Raw genomic sequence first — 20,399 nt, 5'->3', positions numbered from 1 at the left:
GCTTGTAGGAGTGCTTTGTTGCTGAGATGTGGATGATTTCTTTTGGACCCTTTCATGTGTTACTGTTTAAGGCAGAAGCTCTGCTCTGTCGTTAGTTTAGATCTGTTGTGCTAGTATTTTACAGTAGTTAAAGGAGGTTAAGCTGTATATCAGCTAGTGACTGAGATACTAGTGAAATTATCCTTGATCAGCTCCACGAGCTTGTCCCTTCCCTTGTGTTAAGAATATACTCTGCTGAAGACTGAAATGTCTAATCTGAATTAACTCTAAATTAAAGTTACTTTCCTTTGCTCTAGCGGTGGCTAGTCTATCTGAGAAGGGGAATTACAACAGTTTTATCTATCATGTGCCCTACTGCAAGTAAGAGAAATCCAAGTTATTTTCTTGCAATGGAAATTAAAGGAGCTCCCTCATAAGCTTAAATAAGGTAATTAAATATGCTTGATATCATTGTCTGAATTACATTATTAAACTATTTCTCTGTTGCAGTTCACGATCTCCAGAGCTTTGGACTTGATAATGTAAGTGTTTCCAAGATACAGTATTCCAGTCCTCTCGGTCTATTTTCCTTTTGGATTTTCTTCACAATGCCATGTTGAGATCCTAGCATATTGAACCTAGCTGGCTTTATACTTTATGAATCTGAGCAGAATCTGGGGCCTGCTTTCGCACGGAGTTCCGAAGTATGTTCTGGGACATTGTGTGGCCTTACGAGCCTCCTTCCCTTTCCTGAGACCTCACAGTACCACCTTCTTGGTTCAGAACCTGTGCTTCCCAGTCTCCAACTCTCCATTTGCACAGCTACCTCTGGATCTGTTTGAGTTTACCTTTCCCTGAGAGTAAGGCAGATAATACCTATACCTGTACCTGTACCACCAAGGCATTTGACAGAATGGTGCTCCTGTGGCAGAGAGGGGGGTAGCTTGGGGAGCATGCTCTGTGGATGGGAGGGAAGAGCACCAGGATCTGGGGATTTCCAAATGGAAAGGGAGAAATTCTACATTTTGGAATCTCCCATGAATAACAAGAAGAGCAAGTGCTTTGCAGTTTACTGTTAGGGAAGTGCAGAGTTGAGGGAGAATCTGGCTCTATTCTAGAGCTACTCTCAGAAAAAGGCATAAGTAATTAACTTCAGGCCCCTTACCTGCCTTGGGATGCTATGCAGTTGTTTGAGTTCTTAGCATTTCTGTTTCAGATCAATATGACGCATTATATAAAACATCTCTCATTTGGAAGAGATTATCCAGGCATTGTGAACCCTCTGGATGGGACGGATGTCACTGCACAGCAAGGTAAAAGCCAGCTTTTACCGTATCTCTTTTTTACCATATCTCTTCTTAAGTATTTGTAATTAGTAAGTGTTACAAGAGAAGAAGAGCAAAGTTCCCCCAGCTGTAATGGGATCCCTGGCAGCACTGCATAAGAGTTGGACTCCTCCACAATGCTCTTTTTTGAAACTGGTCCCTTCATTGATCTGGGACAAAGCTGCCTGTGTTTTTTGTTTCGATTCTGTGACCTCTCTGAAAATTTTCTCTTTTTTGTTTTAATGAAGATACAAGGGAGGGCACAGCACATCATTATTGAACATCTACATCACGTTTAGTTCAGAGGGAGTGCTACCTAGCTACTGTGTGTAGTAAGAAATAACAAAAAGATGCAAAATAGAGAAGAAGGGCCTAACTCATACTTGCTGTAGAGCAATGATGTCTGTCTGGTGCAGCAGTTCCTGTGGGAATTTCATAAGAAGTTTTTCAAAGTGACTACTACCTTCCATTATTATTAACAGAACTGAAGGAACAGGCTGTTCTCAGATAGCAGAAAGAGTTCACCTATTTTTTCTCCATTGGTTGAAGCCTTCCTGTTAATCTCATGTGATAAACACAATGTTTCTACACAAATAAGTACAGTGTTAATTAAGTTGATATAGGATATTTATTTAGAGATGAGTTATCTTATGGTTATACTGTTATATAGAAAAGTGGTCCTGTATTAGAATAAGAATTTTCTATAAAGAAGTTGAACTGATATAAGTATAATAAAGTAATTGGTTTTAAAAAATTCTTCCTTTTAGTCAAGGCCAAAGAGCTGCTCATTTAATTTCTGGTTAACCAGATCTACTTCAGAAAAAGGAAAACTTATGTCAGACATTAACTTCATTCTCATTGAACACCTCCAGTAGCTATCATGCAAAAAGGTATTTCTTGAGAAATTCCTCTGAAAAAAGAGAATCTGTTCCCACCTGTCGTGTTAATTAAGCTTTTACAGCTCTTTACCATTTAATACAGTTGACTATTCATTGTGTCTCTCTGTCTTTGCCTGTAGCTTCCATGATGTTTCAGTATTTTGTCAAAGTGGTCCCCACAGTGTATATGAAAGTAGACGGTGAAGTAAGTACTTTTTTTTTTCCTATAGATTTAGATTTTTATGAAAATCAAAAATGTACATGTTATTCTTGTATTCTCTCTTGCCGCGTAGGCGTTGACTTACACATGAGATCAGGTTATGTCTTATATAGTAGTATCTATTGTGGTCATACCTGTGTTGTTCACTTCCAGTACCATAACTGTAAGAGGTGAAGCAGCCCCAACTGTTACTCTATTCTTTTTTTATAGCTTGTAGCACAAGATGGCATCCCAGCAAGATTCTGTGCAAAAAAAGTACTTCTCCTTTCTTGTTTTCTGTTTTGTATATTTTAAAGTTTGTTTATTCTAAACAAATGTCTTTATTAGGTGGCTTCAAGTCTCTCATTTCCAACTCCTACGTGTAAGCAGTAATTTGGTAGGGATAATCAACATTTCACATTTCTGAATACTGTTCTTTAATTTGTCATAGCAGTTAATCCACTTCCTCACTCTCTAGAACAAATGCAAAGTCTTCAAAGATTTTTCCTCATATTCTGGCTCTGACCATGTTCTTTAGCTGACTTGGTGGAAGCAACACAAACTGTTCGACATTCTTCATGTAAACAAGCCTAACAAGAATAACAATTTCCGTGGAGTAACATCATCTGGAATATGTTACAATGATCAAGCATATTTCATCCTCCATCCCACCTAGTTCAAAGTTACCATTTTCCTCATGTTTGGGTTTTTTATCCCTCAGTGCATGCTCAGGGGAAGTCAAAGCAGCAAGGAGATCCTAAAAGATCCACCCAAGATCAGCATGTCTCCAATTTAAGAATTTCTTCATTAGCCTTCAAAAGAGGCTGGCTAGGTTTCAGGCCTGCTCTCAGAATGTGGTCTTTCAGGACAGGTATGATAAACAGATTACCCAGAAAATATCAGGGTGAGATAAAGGTCCTGAGAACAGAGGCCAACTTATGCTCTGTTTGTAAGACCGCTTGAGAAAGCAACAGAGCTGTTGCTTCTTTCATCCATCATGAAGCTGTCATTGTGGTTTGTTAGTATTCTGCAGGGACTCTCAGGAGGCCTCTCCTTCCTCTCTGTTTGTCCCTCTCCATTCACAAAACCATCAAGTGTGATTATAACGAGCAGCGGAATGATGGAAATTTATGTGTTTCTATTGCAAAGAAACCACCAGTAGAGGCAGCAGCTCTACTGTTGTGCCAACTTAAATGCCAGTGGTGCTTATCTAATCCTGGCAGGAAGAAAAAGAGGTTCCGTATGCACCAATACCTCTGAGTACCTTCCCATACAAGATGGCTTAGCTCTGTAGCTGGCTCCCAGATTTTGGTTACATACAGCCTACACTGCATGGATGGTTCATGCCCAGATTCTCTTGTTGAACAAACCAGTTTCCTCTGAGATGAAACCCAAGTGTGATTCTGGGGCTTATTCCGTGCAGAGACTGATTCATACATCTATGGCAGAATGTAATTCCCATGTCCTACACAGTCTTAAATCACAGTAGAAACTCCACAATCCTGGGAGCCTGTAGGCTGACTCTTCACCAAGACTCATTCCATAGTCAGGTATACAACACATACCTTTGCGATTAGAGCATGTCAACACAACTTTCATGTTGTTTTAGGCGCATTGAAATTAAAATCACCAGCAAATTACTAATTATCTCAGAGGCTTCATAGGAACCACAAGTTTGAGGAGCCACATGGCCACAGTGGATACAATACAGATGCTCAAGTAAAGCTATTCTAGAGCAATGTGAGCAGGGCAATTCATACCTGAAGTCAAGAATGGCTTGCTGGAATAGTGTCCTTTTGCAAGGTAGAGGTAATTTGTATTTTTTCATTCAAAGACTGCAACCATTTTCAAGAATCAATTTTCATATGATAAATCTTCATTTGAACCTCTTTTCCTCAAATCCTCTGTCTTTCTTGGACCTACCTTTTTTTCCTGGAAGTTGAATGGAAGTTACTTGCTAAGAGGCGGTGTCAGTAGATATGGCTTCCAGGCCATATCAGAGCACATTCTATTTGGATTCAGGATCCCTCTGCAGTTTCTGTGGATAATTGAAATTTCTGAAGTATAAAGGATAGTTAATGGGAGCTCTGTTCTTACAGCCACCTACTGGTATACCATGGCTTACATTTCTCTAGATGAAATCTCTAATTCTATTGTAGGACTTCTTAATTTTTCATTCTCTTTTCAAAGGTTTTCTCCTATGAAAAGAATTGCTTTTTAGTCGGTGGAAGAGGAATCCATGCAGACCATTGCTCAAAATAAACGTGGTTGTTTATACTTATGATAACTGTAGATCATACTGTGCTGCCAAATTTATTCCATGGCCTGACTTACATATTCAGTATTTGGAACCCCAAAACCTGGAATTTGTTAAAGAAACTGAATAGTATATTTTCAGTTTAAATCATAATTTTTGACAGATAAGTTATTAGGGATGATGGAATATAATTTCATTTTATATAAACCCAATTTATTTGCTCTGAGCACAGGACTGATATGAACAACATGTAGAGGAATCACAAGGCACAGAAGAATACTGCAGTGTGATCAGTCATCTTGGTTTGCACAGAGATGGGTTCAGTCCTGAAATTCTCTTGTCTTTGCGTGTTATTGCATTTTTTCACACTTTTAGATGTATGTAGCCTTTTCAAACTGCAGCTCTCAGAGGGCTATATGCTATCTTTTCTTCCAGATTCCATTTATTCTGCACAAAATGGTATCTGAGCATTGGCTCCTGATGCTTCATGTGGGGAGATGATTTTTCCTTTTATTGTGTGGAAGCTCAGTAGTGGCCTCAAGTGTCAAGTCTTAGAGGATCTTAGGAAGTGACTCTGTTGCAGAGTTCATGGCTCCAACTCATGAAAGTCACAGCACTGTGGTAAAGCTAAGCCAGTAGGCTTAGGAGGTCAAGCAGGTCTGTGCCCCTGGAATCTAAACCACTTGCAAACTGTATGTCCGTCCTGTCTGCTGAACCACTCTAGGTGGACCACAGATTGGCAGAGGATGACATGGACTTGGTATACAAGGAAGAAAATATTTGAGACAGTTAATTTTAAAGTACCATGGACAAAAGTTGATGGCTCACAATAGAAAGACTTTGAAGTACTGAAGCAAAGATTTTCAGTTGGTGTCACATATAGACTCAGACCTCTGCCAAGGACAAATGGAATAGTACCCAGGCATCAAAAATACGAACAGCAGAAAGAGAACATAATGGAAGTATTTTTACTATGGGCAAAGCCGGTAAGCTGAGAGGAGAACTAGGCAGGGTCAGCTCTGCAGAAAGGTGCACTGCTGGCCTCCACCATGGGCAAGTTGCAAGGAGACCTCTATACTGGTGCTCTACAGGTGTTTTTTTTTTTTGGTGGGGGGGGATGTTGAGATCAAGAACAGCTGCTGCTGTTACCAGCCAGCAGAAACCAAAATAGTCAAGCCTGGAGAGTGATCCAGAGTTGGACTAGATGTGGTCCTGCAGTAAAATTAGACTTCATTTTGGTGCTGTTCCTTACAGCCCTCAAAATTGTTATTAAGCTCAGGTGTCACACATGATTGGACAGGATGATCTTGAGATGGTCCACTGAGCTTATGTTTCAGTAGCCTTTCCTCTTCCTTGTTAACAAAGTTATGCTCACCATTTTTGTTTTCCACTAGGTGGTGAGGACAAACCAGTTTTCAGTTACACGACATGAGAAAATAGCCAATGGGCTAATAGGAGACCAAGGTCTGCCCGGTGTGTTTGTGCTGTATGAGCTTTCTCCTATGATGGTGAAGCTGACAGAAAAACACAGGTAAGAGACCTTTTGACTTTTTTGTTGTCATTTCATATGGGTTAAAACACCAGCCTCATTTAGACACTACAGCACAGACGCCTGAATGTCATCCAAGCCCCATTCACAGACAGCAGAGATAAAGGAGCACTCCCGATTGCAGTTTCTCTCAGTGTAAATACCTAAAGTGGATTTGTGGTTTTCTGATATTACCTGAAGCATCTGAATTCAGTATCAAGGTGGAGAAGTAAATTGGTACAGTGAGCAGAAGTCTGATATACTGGTTCATAATTCAAACTAATTTCCTCAAAGCCTTTTGCAAATCATAAGAACCACCTCCTTGTACTACTGTACTGCTAAACCTTCTAGCAGGCATCTCCTGTGGTACCTGAGGACTGGATCTGATGACGCAGTTCTCCTGAGAAACAAGTATGGAAGTTCTCTCTTTTAATGAAGAGAAAATGGTGTCCCAAGTCTTTTCTTTCCTTTTCCAAAATGTTTTGCAAGCCTAAGACACAAGTCTGAAATTCCACATTTTGGCAAAAGTTATGACGGTATCTCTGTATCCAGAGCTGAATAACTTGTGAATTCTCTTAATGGGAAGACTAGTACTTCCTGGTTTTATGTAGCATAACCAATATGACCAACTGATGAAGCTACCATTTCTGAGAACCTCTCACCAGCACCTACAGTGGCACCCACACTAGGCCAACTTTTTTTTTTTTTTTTTTTTTTTTTTTTTTTTTTTTTTTTTTTTCATTTCCTGTAACTTTTCTGTATGTTGTAGTGAGGGTGGAACCTGTTTCTTTTTTCAGGGTCCTCAGTTAACCACAGACTTGTTATTGCGGGGAAACAGAATGGGTTGTGGCTGTCAAACCTCTTAGGGTCATAATGAGACAAGGCTAAATTTGACACTTTAAAATGTATTAGCATTAACAAATGCTTGGAGATTTTGTTTCTGTATTATACCAGCCTGTTATGAATTCTGTCTGAGCAGGAATGGCTGCAATCTTAGGAATAAAAGGTTCATCCTTCAACTTTATAAATTCAGTCCTCCCATGGTTGCAATTTAGCTTATTAGAGTGCACTGCACACAGTGCTTGCTGTTTTTCAGTAAAAACATGAATGGGAAAAATATGGACTCCATCCTGTTGCTGATAGGGGTTATTTAATTGTTAAATCTGTTAGTTGTGCATTATTAATATTTATATGGTGTGTATTTATGTAGTATAATTAGTATTTCTATAATTATGAATTAGTTTTTATTAGTTTATTCTTATTTATCGGTCTTTTTGATGTCTGAGCTCACACTGGTTGTTCAAAATATTTTCCTCGTTCTAGGTCCTTTACACACTTTCTTACAGGAGTTTGTGCTATTGTTGGAGGCATATTTACAGGTATTGCACCTTTAAATGTTTTTTTTTTTCTTTAAAGTGCAAAAATTTACCATCTTACTGTTCCTTAATTCTGCATCGTTGGCTCATATTTCCTGGAGTAAAATGATTTCCACTTTCGGGAGGGGTATGATATGTTCTGCTGAGCTATGGGAGAAGCATCAAAATGCTATTAGCACTGCAGAATTTCGAGACATTCATAGTATTTCTTTTTGCTCTACAAGACATTTTGTTTTCAAATAATGCAATCTTTCATATCCATATGAGTGCAGCTGTGCTATTTTCTTGGCCAGCTTGGGTCTGCAAGCAGATGGTTGCTTTAATGTGGAACCTAAGCTGATAAAATCCGTGAACCCAGGCTGCCGTGGGCAAAGGCAGCTAAGATGTCTCAAATTGTGTTCCTGGACACAGAAGCTGCATTGAGTGCTCTGCACAGACTAGATATAGCCTTCCCAATTAGCTTGGGTCCTGTAAGGGGAGACCGGCTCCTGCAGAGTCTCTGGACTTCATTCCCAACACTGGCTTCTGCAGTAGTTGATTAGCGTGCACTTAGCTCCATGAATGTGGCAGAGCCCAGCCTTAGTCCAGCCTTGCATTCCAGCTAATAACCTGGGGTGCTCTGGAGCATGGTTGGATATTCACGTGGTTGCCAACAGCTAACCTTGAGATGTGTTAGCAGACCTTGGTGGACCCAAGAAGCTCTGTAAGAGCTTCAGTGTATCACATACTGACATAGGCATTAAATATAGGTATTATCACGTAATACCTGTATTAGCATGGCTTTCCCATCACCTGAGGAACCACAACCCTCAATTAGCCTGATACTGAAAAACTGACTGTTAAGTTGGATTTCTGTCTCTGAAACATTTGATCATATTCATTTCTAAATTTTTAACTCAGGGAAAGGCTTTCAAAATTATTTTTATGACAGAGGCAAGTGTCCTCAAGCAGCAACATCCAGTTCATAGTGTTTGCTGATGTATATCATGTTTAGACTTTCTGTATTTTAGTGGACAGATCAAATCAACGGTGTAACAGTTTTTGTGTTACAGCATCAAACTCATCCTACAAGTAGAAATATTTTAAAGGCGAAATGAGCACAAATGGCAATCATCTGGGGAGTTAACTGAAAGACTAGATAGCAAGACCAAAAATTACATATTCTTCAGTAATAGAAAGAAGAATCAATTCTTAGCTGCTACTGTTTTGAGTTTAAGCAGTATCAAATTGCCTATCTTTGTGTAGGGTCAAGAAACCCCTTACTTGTTCCCTAGTTTAGAAGTGCTGAATAAAAGAAAAAAGACATGGAAATCTCGTAAAGACAATAAAAATATCTTCACTTTCTGGCACCCTGTGTTCTCTCAGGTAAAAAAAAAGAGTGAGCTAGGCAAGAGTTAGGCAAGCAAGAGTTTGCGCTGTGAAAGCTGTCTTGATGGATGCAGGGTTGCCTGGAGTAGCAGTTTTGTGGTGCAGTAAACCCTTTCTGAGATTTTCTTGGTTCCAAGCAAGCAATGAATTAATAGACCCTTTCAGTGCCTTGGCTAGAGAGATTTTGGGGAAAATACTGCAGAAAGAATTACAGGCATCACTTTATTTTATATTTTGTGTCCTTGGTTGGTATACATCGCAGTTTCGCATAAAGGGGGTCCATAAAGGGCAGTATGCCCTTTACTGCATGGACTGGCTTACTTTTAAGGTGACTGAAATGAGCATGGAACAGGAAGCATTGCCTTGGCCAGCTGTGTCAGAGCAATGGAACAGCATAAACTTCCCAGACTGAACTTCCTCTCCAAATTCTTCTCACTCATCAGTTAGCACATGCAGCTTGACTTATTTCATGTCTAGTGCTGTAAGAGAGATCTTTCTCTGGAGAAGCATGGCCACGTCTGCCCCTGCAAACTGGATTTTGTCTCTCCTAATGAGATGGGGACCTTTATTCCTCTGAGCAGTCGCAGCTGTTTGCTTTTTTTTACCAGAAACAGAAGTGTTTGTGTTTTCTTTCCCTGGAGCTGTTCGCTCTTTGGGGAATGTCTGGATTGATCCATCTGTTTTCTCCTTTTAGTTGCAGGATTCATTGACTCCTTGATTTATCACTCAGCACGTGCCATCCAGAAGAAAATTGAACTTGGGAAAACAACATAAATGAACAACGACCTCACTACACAAAAAACTCTAAGAGCTAAACAGATTTTTTTCAAAATACATTTGATCTTGTGTGTGCACAAGAGAAGAGGTTTGGAATTACCAGATGGCCCCAACCACTCTTACGTTACTGTCTCTTCATTCTTTGGCATTAATTTGTGGATGGAACTGCTTGAACCTTGCTGCTATAAAGATTCATTAGCCATCTTGTCTGGCTGTGCAGACCCTACTGTATAAAACCTTTTGTGTCTGTCCATGTTCATCAAATTTGCCTCCCGAAAGAGCTGCTGGAGATACTGCATGGTGTTTGTCTCCAGGAATAAGGTGTTACAGTGTCGTGAAACCTGGAGCAGATTAAAGTTGCCATGAAATAAACTTTCTGGCAACACCATCTATATTTTTTTCTTTTTGTTAAAAATGTTTCTGAATGCACTCATGCTGTATGCTAGATCTCTGTGAAAATGTGCTGGATTTCTTGTGCTTTGCTTTCAACTGGGCTGAGCAATGTGGCAAGAGCTGGCGCACAAGATGTGCATGGGGCATTGCAGTGTTCTCTGGCTGCTCCAAACCATTCTTTTTATGAAAGATGCAAGTTGATGTTTCAGTTAAAAAAAAAATCACTGTTTGTAGTTTTAATTAATTTTTAAATTGGATTGTGTTTTTCACTTTCCCTCTGTTTATATTTTGTAATAAAGTTAAACCTCCGTGGGTTTTGGTAAAGCATTTAGAAGAACAATTAAATTAAATTATTTGAATCAGCCCTGGTACTAAATTAGTACTGAATAAGAGAATTCCTGTAATGTGGCAAAGTATGTAGATATCATGATGCTGAAGATTTTTTTTTTCTTTTTAATAATCTATGCAAGTGAGTAAAATGCCTGGTGCTGAGGCTGGCAGAAGACATTAAATTGTGAGAAATTGAAAAATAATGAGGAAAAAGGAAAAAAATGAATCCCTGTCTCATTCTGAGGCAAAACAGACTCGTTGCTGTGAAAATTCAGCTGAGATACTTGTATTTACTCTAAACTTAGTCCAAGCAATTGAACCAATTTGGCATTTACAGCATAGAGACAAGTACAGGGTTAAATGATGCAGAGAAGAAGTCATTTTAAAACTTAAAACTTAATTTGAGAGTAATATTTGCTTAATTATTTGAATTTACCTTCAGAACACTGAATATAGAAGCTTTTCAGACAGAGAGGAGCAATTTGAGGTGTGGGTAAGGAGACTGACTAATTAGTTTTTAAAAATATACATTTGGAACAAGAGTATTTAATAAATCCACCAGTGATCCTGACTACTCTGGTTTGAGGAAAGAGAGCATATGGTGTCTATATTTATTATAAGGAGCAAAAAGTGGACTGAGTAGCTCTAGCCCCTTTGTCACTCAGCAGAGCACACAGGTTTATAATTAAATTTTAAAGAATAAAAAAGTGTGAAGAAAATAGAAATAATGTACTGCAGGTTTAACCCAGAGTTAAGCAATTTCCACCTGATTGCTTGTCTTTGCTAAGAAAAGCCAGTTACTTGTCAGACCTCAGAAAAGCAGTAGAGAGCATCACACTGAGCTCTGCTCGGCACTTTGAGGAAAGGAAAGAAGAAGGAGTAAGCACAAGATTTGTAAGCTCTGGAGAGGAAGTGGATAGAAAGGAAACAATATGGGAAAGGAAATTCTCAAGAGCAGAGAAAGGGTGATTTAATCTTACTCAGTGTTTTCCATGCAAAGTGCCAACAGAGCCTTAAAGGGGAAACAGGAAACTCATACAGAAACGAAGATTCTGCCTGGAGAGGTAGAAATTAGATTAAATTTAGTAGTTCATACAGGGATACTACAGATTTTTCTTACAAGATGGGAGCTTTTAAGTAAGAAAGAGGTCTGATGATTTTAACAGGCTTCCTGAAAGACCAAGTGGCTGATGTGACATAGCTGCAAAAAGCTCAGTCTGGTTCAAGGATGTTCACGTTTGCAATTCAAAGCAGGAAACTACAATCCACTGCCATGGTAATTCCAGCCCGAGAAGAGGACGGGACCATGGCAGTCTGGGTCGTTCCACAGCTGGCAGGTTTTTCAGAGGACATCTGAAAATCTGTTTCTTTTCTTTGCTGCTATTCTGAAAGAATCTGGTTGCACCGTGTAAGCGCTCGAGTTTTGCAGGCTGCGGGCAAAGGGAAGCGGGCACGATCTGGTGTGTCAGCAAAGCACCTTTCACAAGTGGTAGGCATGGGGAGGTGCTCGGTGTCCTCACAGTGAGGTTGCCAGAGAAAGCTGCTATTTGCCTTTCTGTTCCCCTTAAGGATGGCAGAGCCATCAGGTAAACCCACCTTGCCCTGGAGGAGAAAACCTTTTCTGTCTCTGTGGTCTGGAATCCCTTTGTGCAGGCCAGGGCTGAGATCAGTTGTACTGTCTTCTCCAAGCAGTGAGAGTAAGGGCTCAAAGAATGAATAAAATGAATGTTAGAAAGAGTTAGAGTCACACATATTTCCCATGTTTATTCTACAAGATCTTTTCAACAGTATTCTGCCATCATTGGACTTTTCGCACACTTGATTTTTCCTTTCGTACTATTCTTTAATAACATTTAAAAAATACTTCCCTGAAAAAAAAAAAAATAACAGAAGATGCCCTTCTCTCCACCTTCCCAGTGAACCAACATGAAACTTCTCCAAATGTCTCCAGTGGGTGGAAATTTTGACTCCATCGCACAGACAGATCTGTGCAAGTGCTGTGAAGGGAACTTGTAGTAATATGTTGCCATGTAGATGGCTGGGAACTGGCTTGCGGAGCTCGGGTTTGGGCTTTGCCAACGTGCCTTCATCTCACCTGATGCAGGGCAGTCATCTGCTAGGTGGGTCACAGAGGGCAATGTGCAGCAGCTCACAGGCTCTGTCCTGCCCCTGCTGCCTCCTAGCAGGCAGAAACAGGGCCCTCATCGCCTTCCCACCTACCTGTATCCCCACCTGACCATACCCACTCTGTTTCCAGCCAAAGGCAGCATCCCCTGTGCCGCAGGAGGCCCGTCAGCTCCCCCCACCCTTCCCACCCAGCCCAGGGCCTGAGCCCCCGAGGTTGTGTTCTTCTTCCTGTGCATGTTTTCTCCTGCAGCAACAACCAGATCAGACCTAGTATAATTCTCCCATCTACTTGAATGTGTCTGCAGTTACGTTCACATCCACCTGGGATGTAATGGATCCAGTTTTAGGACTCCAGAAGCTAGGGGGTAGCTTCAGCTCCTCACCCTTGGTGTCTTCTTTGGTGAAGAAGCAGGACCTATAGCAGACATCTAGCTGAAGCTAAGCTGCTGCCACAGCTCCTGCTCATCGCTGTCTCCAGTACTGAGCTGTTGGGACCAGCTCAAAAAAACCCGAAGCAGTAGGCTGGGAGGGTGGCAGCACTGGTAGGAGAAGCAAGCTAAAGAGCTGATGCAGCTGCCAGCAGGTGCAGGTGTCTCTGCCAGTTCTTGTGCTAACACCCAGGCTTCAGTTTCTTGGCAATATGTCATTCATAGAAAAAAATCCTGCCTTCAGCTGCTAATCTCTTGATGAGGCTGAATTCAACATCAGCATCGTGGACCTTTGTCCTGCGGAAGGCTCCAGAGTAGCGGTTTTCTTCCCAGTAGTGATGCCAGTTCCCTTTGGTGTCTGCTCCAAAGCCAAACACGGAGACCTGCATACACATCAACAAGAATCATTGCTAAATGGGCACTTGATCAGCCCCAGAGCATGCAGACCAGTGTCTACCCTTTACCAAATCTTTGTGCAGCCTCTGGTCTACTGAGGCCAGAGGGGGTGAAGTTATCTCTTGGCACAAAGCACAAGAGCCTGGGACTGTGCCCCCACCTGTAATGGGATCGCTCATGTGCCTACCTAGTCATTAAGAAGCTGTGGGTTTGATGCAGAGTCCATAGGAAACAAGGTGAGTGAGGCAGGTAGGGGCAGCAGCTCCTCGGATCCTAGCCCTCCTGCAGGATCCCCCCCCCCCCACACACACACACACATATTCATGGAAACAGGACAAAGCTCAACTCACAGTGCGTAGTGGCGGCTAGCTCCTGCCACGGCCTGAGACATGGGGTAGAAAGCTCAGTACGTAGTGCCAGCAGGCTGTATGCTGCATCCAGGGGGTTTCTCCTTGCCCAGCATTGTTACCCCCAAACAGCAACATTCAGCTGTAGATAATGGAGCTACCAACAGGAGCAGGGCCATGGCCACAGGGGCTTCGTGTCACACAGCCAGTGCGAGGCCTTCTGCCTGCACAATCCTGCAGCAAGGCCGCAATAACCTTGGCACTGGGGCAGGCAGGAGGCTGACTGCCAGGGACGCACCACTACAGCAAAGGATTTGGCTGTGCCTTCACAGCAAGGCTGACTGCATCCTGGCCTACATGGCAAAAGCATCATCAGCCTCCAGTCGAGGGCCATGACCTGCACATTGCACTGGGAAGGCTGTGGCTGGATGCAGCATCCAGTTTGAGCACCCCCAGCATCTGAGAGCGGTCAACCAAACCAGAAGCTGCAGTGAACCTGGAGCCAGGCCCTTCTGACAGCTGCAAAATGACAAGAGACAGCAAAGGAAATGTGATTTTTTTTTTGGGGGGGGGGGGGAGGGAGGAGGGGCAAAAAGACAACCTCTTCCCCATGAGTAGTGCAGCCATCTTAGGTTGAAGGGCCGAAGAGCTGCAGGGTGAAAAGCCTGCAGGATTTTCAAAATTTGTCTGCACAAGACGCTGAGCATCCTATCTTGAAGTTAGCCCCAATGTGAGCAGAAAGCTGGAATGGGGACACCCCAAGGTCCCTTCTGCACTTTGTGCCACAGAGAGTGTGAGTCTGAGCCCATAGCACCTCACAGAGCCTGCAAGGCCACAGAGCTGCACGTGATGGTGACACAGGGCTGCTGCCAGGTGCTGGGGCTGAGCTGCTCTCACTGCGTTTTGGGGTTGTGCCTGGGCCTGCTGACCACACTTACCCGCTGGCAGGCATGCAGGGCGAAGAGCAGTGCAGTGAAGCCAGTGGAGGGGTATTTTCCATGGTGCTGAGTCCAGTTGTCATGGATGTACTTGAGAAAAGCAGGGCTCAGGATCAGCACCTGAGCAAGAGAGTAGAGCACAGCCCCAGCAGTCAGCTTGCTGCAGCACTACAAACAGTACAGCCAACCTCTGCCACCACCAGGGTGATGCCGGAGATGACATCACCTTTCCCAGCTGCTCTCTTCCACATCCTACTTGCTGCTGCCTGCCCGAAGGACCAGACCAGCCTCTGGCTGAAGGAGCTCTGCCTCCCCCTGCACGAGCCAAGAAGGGAAGGCAGCAGGCTCCTGCACTGCCTTGAAAACTCTTTTAGGTTGTGCCACATAGAGCCATGCTGGTTTGCCAGTGACCACCAGCCCCTTCTTCCCCATTGCCTTGACAGTCCTAGCACATGGGGCAGCTAGGTGCCCACCCTCTGCCCCAAACTCAGGTCCCCAGCAGGCAGGGATGCTCCCTGGAAGCTCACCCAGCTCTTACCTTGTTTCGGTCAGCTTTGATGAACTGTTTGACTTTCATGTATGTGCTGCAAAAGCAACAGGACATTGGTGAGCTGGAGGCCAACCTGTACCATCTCAGGAGGAAAGCAGTTTCCCTGGGGGCCTCTCCTTCAGAGGCACATGGTCTTTAGAGGACAACTGTGATGAACACCACCAAGGCACATGGCAAACCCACAGCCTGCCAGACCTGCCCAACAGTGTGTTCTTGACCTGGTCTGGCTCCCCAAAAGCTCCAGCACCATTTGAGGGAGGACATAGCCCTGCACTGTGCTCCCTCTACATCCTTTGCCAGCACACAGGAAGGCAGCTGTCCCAACAAGCCAGCTAGGAAGGCTCATGTCAAGGCCATGGCCACATGGCTGGGACAACCTCCATCCCAACCATGCTGCCACAGGACGCCTGAGCCCCGCAGGGAAGAGTTGGCACTGACTTCCCCAAAACACAACCTGGAGATGTCAGACCTGTCACCATGGGGCTCCGAGCCCCTCCTTCAGCCAGAAAAACAGCCTGTAGAGGGGCCAATGTCCCCAAGGTGAATGGGCTACCTCACATCACGCCCCAGTGTTTCTGGCAAAAGTGACATGCCCTCACCCAACCCCCAAAGACCCAGGCCATGTGCAATGGTGGGAGGCTACATACCGTGTGAGTTCTCCTGTGGAAAAGGCACTGGCCACCCACTTCAGGTCCAGTGGCTTAAAGGGGACAAGGATGAGGTGGACACCAGGCCAGAGGTTCACTGCGCTTTCTGGGTACATGAAGTGATGGGTTGTTCTCATGCCAACATCCACCTCGAAGCCTGCTATTTTTGCTCTGTTCATCCTAAGGGGCAAGAGGAGTCCCAAAACAAAGCTGCATGCACCATTTGGATCCCGAGATGCTGGGCTTACCAGGCAGGATTGCTGCTCTGTCCTGCCTAGCAAGAGAGGGAAGGAGGCCCGGGCCCACATGGGTCTGGTGCGTGCTCTGGGCTGTGTGCAAGGAGCAGGTCATGGCTTCATCTTGGCCATCAGGGGAGCAAGGAGGAGGGCAGGACCTGGGCGTGGGCCCTCCTACACACCCAGAGGGCTGCAGTCCCCCAGGGAGTGATATGCCAAGGCTCTCCTCACCCTTGTGGTGCCAGTATGGGGTGGGGGCTCCAGAGAGCAGGGGAAGCATCACCCAGCGGAGAGGCCCTGCACTTCTGCTTGAGGACACACGGACTTTTGTGGGGCTGGCCATGGACTGGGGCTGCCCATAGTCCACCAGGCTCCTGGAGAGGCTCAGGCAGGGCCTGAGGCTGGGCTGGCCCAAGCTCCCTTGTGTACACTCACCTCAGCACCCAGTCATGGGAGTCGATCTGTAGCCCGTGGCGGGATCCTCTCAGCCAGCCTGAATTTCCCACCACAGCGCAAGTCCTGCACTGGGATGCAGCCCATGTGCTACTGGTTGGAGATGGGAGAACGGCGAAGAGCTGCTGAATTGTCGCTTGGAGCTGGGCTCCGCTTCGGGAGCCCTGCAGCCTCTAGTGGGGCAAGGGCAGAGACAGGTTGGCATCAGCCCTGCAGGGCTCCTAGGGGAGAGCTCACAGAGCCCGATCCTTCCCAGAGGTGCCCAGCGAAAGCACAAGCAATGACAGACACAAGTCACACTGACAAAAAAATCCTCTTGGATATTAGGAAAAGAGTTTCATGGTGAGGGTACTACAGCCTGGGGGGGGGGGGAGGGAAGGGGACACAGAGATGCTCAAAACTTGTCCAGAGAAGGCCTTGAGTAAGGCCTCTGATCTAATGGCAAAGACAGCTCAGCTTTTGGGGGGGGGAGGGGCAGATGGCTGACAGAGTCAACAGAGGGACAGCCCAGTGGCTGCCCTTCTCTGTCCCTGTGCCTCTTTGGGCCACAGCTCTTCTGCCAGCTCTGGCTGTCACTGCCCCTCACCCTGGGAAGACAGGGAAGCCTCCGGACCCTGCCTGGGGTCTCTGTACCCCATCCTCCTCCACACACATGTGCTTCTGACTTTGCCTTGGCCCTGGGTCTACTCTGCTGCAAACAGATTTCAGGAGCCAGGGAAGAGGCCCAAGTGATAGACAATGCTCTCACTCACCAGCCACCACTGAATAACATCCGCCGAGAGGTCCTGGGCTTGCACTGTCAGCAGGAGCCCCACAGTTGCGTTGTAGCGGGCGTTAAACCAGGCTGAGCTGTTGACATTGCTGGTGCAGGGGACCGTGACCAGGGGCTCGAGACGGGCATCGAGGAGAGAGGGAGACCAGAAGAAGTGGACAGTGCTTGCCATGGGGGCTCGGAAATACTGCCACAGAAAGAGCACGAGGCCCAAGGCCACGAGCACTCGAGCACGACTGCGGCACAACATCCCTCGTGCCACCTGCAGAAAGACATTTCAAGGCACCGTGACTGTGGCAGTGCAGGCAGGAGCAGGCCCTCTTCCTCCCTCCCTGCCCAGCCTCTTGCGACCCAGCTGAGATGTGGGTCTGTGACAGACCCAAGCTCCCATCCCACCCTCCCATCCTCAAAAAATACTAATAAAATACAAAACAAACAAACAAATCCAGTGCCCACAGCTGCCCTGACTGGCAGGAAACTGAAATATCCCAGGAAGGTTTTCCATTTAAAACCATTCAATGGCTTTATTGTTCAGGTCATTAAAGCAGCAGGAAAACCAAACCAGATCCCTAGAGCCATTTTTTGAGGCTGGCTCTCACAGGGAATCCCTGGGAGCCCCTGCTCTATGTCTGACGCTGTCAGAGTTACTTAGGACAGGACATGTCCAGCTGGCAGCATTTGCTGTACAAGGAGCTGCTCTCTGACTGCAAAACCTTTAAAAGATCTGCACATCGAAAACCAAGAGGTGGCAATAGCTGTGGGTGTACGTGTGTGTGCACATGTGCATCAACTTTTCTTAAACACGTGCGCTTGAGAGTGAAGTAGCGCCCGTCCCTTCTTCCATCTGGCCCCAAACACACACACACACACGAAGCAAAAGTCGGAGGGACAAGGGTACTCTTGGCCTCGCAGTATTTATAAAGCACTCAGCCTGCCTTTCACAGGTGAGCCCTGAAACAGAAGCTGGCTCCAATGGGCCAAGGAGAGACCGAGCGATGCGGGGCCACCTCCGCCTTGGGTTCAGAAGCAGCTCACAGCTCGTTGCCGCAGCAGGCTTGGGCCGCAGCTCTGCATTTGCAAAGCTGAAGGACAGAAAATATATCCTGTCCTTCAGAGGAGCACTTGGTCTTTCCCACCCTGTTTCCTCCTTCCCTCCCAGGACCCATCTGAACTGGGGACAAAGCTGAACCCACCTCAGCCCGTGGGGCCAAGCAGAGCAGCTGCTGGGCCCCACAGATAAGTGTTAGGTTCATTTCTCTACCTTAAACATTTTCTGCACCTTCTGCAGCACTGACATATCTGCTCGCTGTGGTATGCAACCAGCTGGGCTCAAAACCTGCCCGGAAGATGCACACTCTAAAGCCAAAACCACCACTCCTTGGGGTCCAAGCAGAGACAGCACTGGAGCAAAGAGCAGAGGCTGCAAAAGGAGATGGGAGCAGCTTGAACAGTCCCAGCTGCGGGGGACAATTACAGCTCCCTTTCGCAAATCTGCCCTTTCAAAACTGCCTATGTCACTTCTTGTCGAAGGGGAAGGGGAAAAAAAAAAACACACCATCAGCACTCCAGAAATGCAATCGCAGGCAGGTCTGTGCTCACACGCAGGAAGAGCTTTGCTGGTGAGCCAGGAACAGGCTGGCTCTTACACCCTCCCCCCCCCCCCCAGGCAGGGGCACCAAGGTGGAAAGCAGGACCCAGAAGCTCCCTGACACTTTGATTCTTGCTCTGATTTAGTGTTTTACCCTTTACCAGCAACCACAAGTGTTTGCTGTACTGGAGGCAAAAAGCTCGAGTCCCCCGTGGCCGTCGGGCGAGGAGCCAGCGATCCCCCAAGGCGAGAGGAGAAGGCCGGTGCAGGCACTTGCGGAGCCTCAGAGGCTTTGAAACCTGCAGGCCGTGCAGAGGGGGAAGAGCCAGCTGGCGGCCGCACAGCCGGCGCCGTGAGCTCCATTAAGCCATGAACTGGGGGGGTGTGAGGGCAGTGCGGTGAATATTGCATGAAGCTTTTTCCAGTTGCCTGAAACCAGGGCGAGGTGGCTGTTCACTACAGGGCTTGGGAGGAGCGCGAGCCAGAGATAGGAAGCAAGCAAGCGGCCCACAGCCTGCCCCGTGGCCCTCACCTTCTCCAAGGAAGCACCGCCGAGCTGGGATGGGTGATGGAGACGCTGCCAGGCCGAGCGGGCAGGGCTTGGCGGCCTCCGTCCGCTGTCGCTGGACAAAAAGCGCAGCAGCCTCCGCAAGAAGAGGAAGTGCTGCCCTGAGACAAGGAGGAAATCTGCCTCCAGGCGAGCTGCGCTGTCAGCTCAGGGCTCCTTGCCCCTCCCCTGCCATTTCCCACCACCGCCAGCCTGGGCCCAGGGCCTGATCCGGCTCCCCCGCACAGTGGGACCCCTCAGCACCGAGGGGCATGGCAGGCTCTTCTTCATCAGGGCCAGATGCCTCTCCTCCTCCCCAGTGTCTGCAGGATCTGGAGTGGGGCTTGGGGGAGGTGCCATTCTGGGACCTCAGCAGGTGCTGACACCCAGTGCTGCTGGTGCCCAGCCAGCTGAGATATAGCCAAACACCAGACAAGCCCTGGACCTCACGTTCTGGGGTGCTAAGGTCTTTCTGGCCAATACCAATCTGTCCTGAAGAGACCCTGGACCATCTTTGTTGGCACCTTCTCCTTAGCTTGGTCTTGCTCTGACCCAAGACCTCAGCAGAGAGGAGCCCTATGGCGACACAGCCCTGGAAGACATTGTATCCTTTGTCCATGAAAATTGACCATGCTGTCACATCGGAGGTAAAGGCAGCCTAGGCCTGAAGCACTGCAATGAGACCCATGAGACAAGGTCAGCACTCCTGAGTCCAAAATGCATTAATTAAAGAGCCGGTGTTTATTAGTGATGGCCCAGGGAACTTCTCTAGCAGTCCTCTGAGTCTGCGTACTGATGGAGCTATTCCCTGAACTGCCACAGAGCAGATTTTCTAGAGCACTAACTATTGGTCTAACCTGGGCGGGAGGAATTGAGGACAGCACAAATGCTAAGTGGTGCTGACTCCACAGGACTCGCTCGCATTTGCAGACAGTGCAGCTCCTACCACACTCTGTCCTC

General features: G+C 46.2%; 2 protein-coding genes across 4 annotated transcripts in view; one reads left to right on the top strand and one right to left on the bottom strand.

The window, feature by feature from the left end:
- ERGIC3 (ERGIC and golgi 3) overlaps positions 1–10,981 on the top strand; it is a 29,105-nt gene extending 18,124 nt beyond the window's left edge. For all 3 annotated transcript variants that reach the window (XM_062589335.1, XM_062589334.1, XM_062589333.1), the window contains 6 exons: positions 490–521; positions 1,196–1,292; positions 2,323–2,387; positions 6,033–6,169; positions 7,490–7,545; positions 9,605–10,981. In XM_062589335.1, the coding sequence (XP_062445319.1) occupies positions 490–521; positions 1,196–1,292; positions 2,323–2,387; positions 6,033–6,169; positions 7,490–7,545; positions 9,605–9,684 (467 nt within the window). In that variant the 3' untranslated portion in view covers positions 9,685–10,981. The remainder of the gene's footprint in view (positions 1–489; positions 522–1,195; positions 1,293–2,322; positions 2,388–6,032; positions 6,170–7,489; positions 7,546–9,604) is intronic.
- A 1,775-nt stretch (positions 10,982–12,756) lies between these two features.
- On the bottom strand, positions 12,757–19,504 carry LOC134147750 (CMP-N-acetylneuraminate-beta-galactosamide-alpha-2,3-sialyltransferase 2-like). Its single transcript, XM_062589229.1, has 7 exons — positions 19,425–19,504; positions 17,285–17,566; positions 16,515–16,705; positions 15,844–16,023; positions 15,185–15,230; positions 14,647–14,766; positions 12,757–13,348 (listed from the first exon to the last, which is right to left on the bottom strand). Exons 2-7 carry the CDS (start codon positions 17,552–17,554, stop codon positions 13,181–13,183), a joined length of 975 nt encoding a protein of 324 aa, XP_062445213.1. The 5' UTR covers positions 17,555–17,566; positions 19,425–19,504; the 3' UTR covers positions 12,757–13,180.
- Between the last annotated feature and the right edge of the window lie 895 nt (positions 19,505–20,399).

The sequence above is a fragment of the Rhea pennata genome, chromosome 16 (assembly GCF_028389875.1).
Source record: "Rhea pennata isolate bPtePen1 chromosome 16, bPtePen1.pri, whole genome shotgun sequence".
In the NCBI taxonomy this organism is placed as follows: Eukaryota; Metazoa; Chordata; class Aves; order Rheiformes; family Rheidae; genus Rhea; species Rhea pennata.
The sequence above is the reverse complement of the archived record's forward strand: the minus strand, read 5'-3'. Positions and strand labels throughout refer to the sequence as shown.

What these genes read in the sequence shown, in the direction of transcription:
- LOC134147750 (XM_062589229.1), bottom strand. Translation starts at nt 17,554, where the DNA reads ATGTTGTGCCGCAGTCGTGCTCGAGTGCTCGTGGCCTTGGGCCTCGTG. An exon ending in TCAAAGCTGACCGAAACAAG is followed by an intron (nt 14,767 to 15,184) that starts GTAAGAGCTGGG and finishes TCTCTTGCTCAG; the next exon opens with GTGCTGATCCTGAGCCCTGC. An exon ending in CCCTGCATGCCTGCCAGCGG is followed by an intron (nt 13,349 to 14,646) that starts GTAAGTGTGGTC and finishes ATGTGTATGCAG; the next exon opens with GTCTCCGTGTTTGGCTTTGG.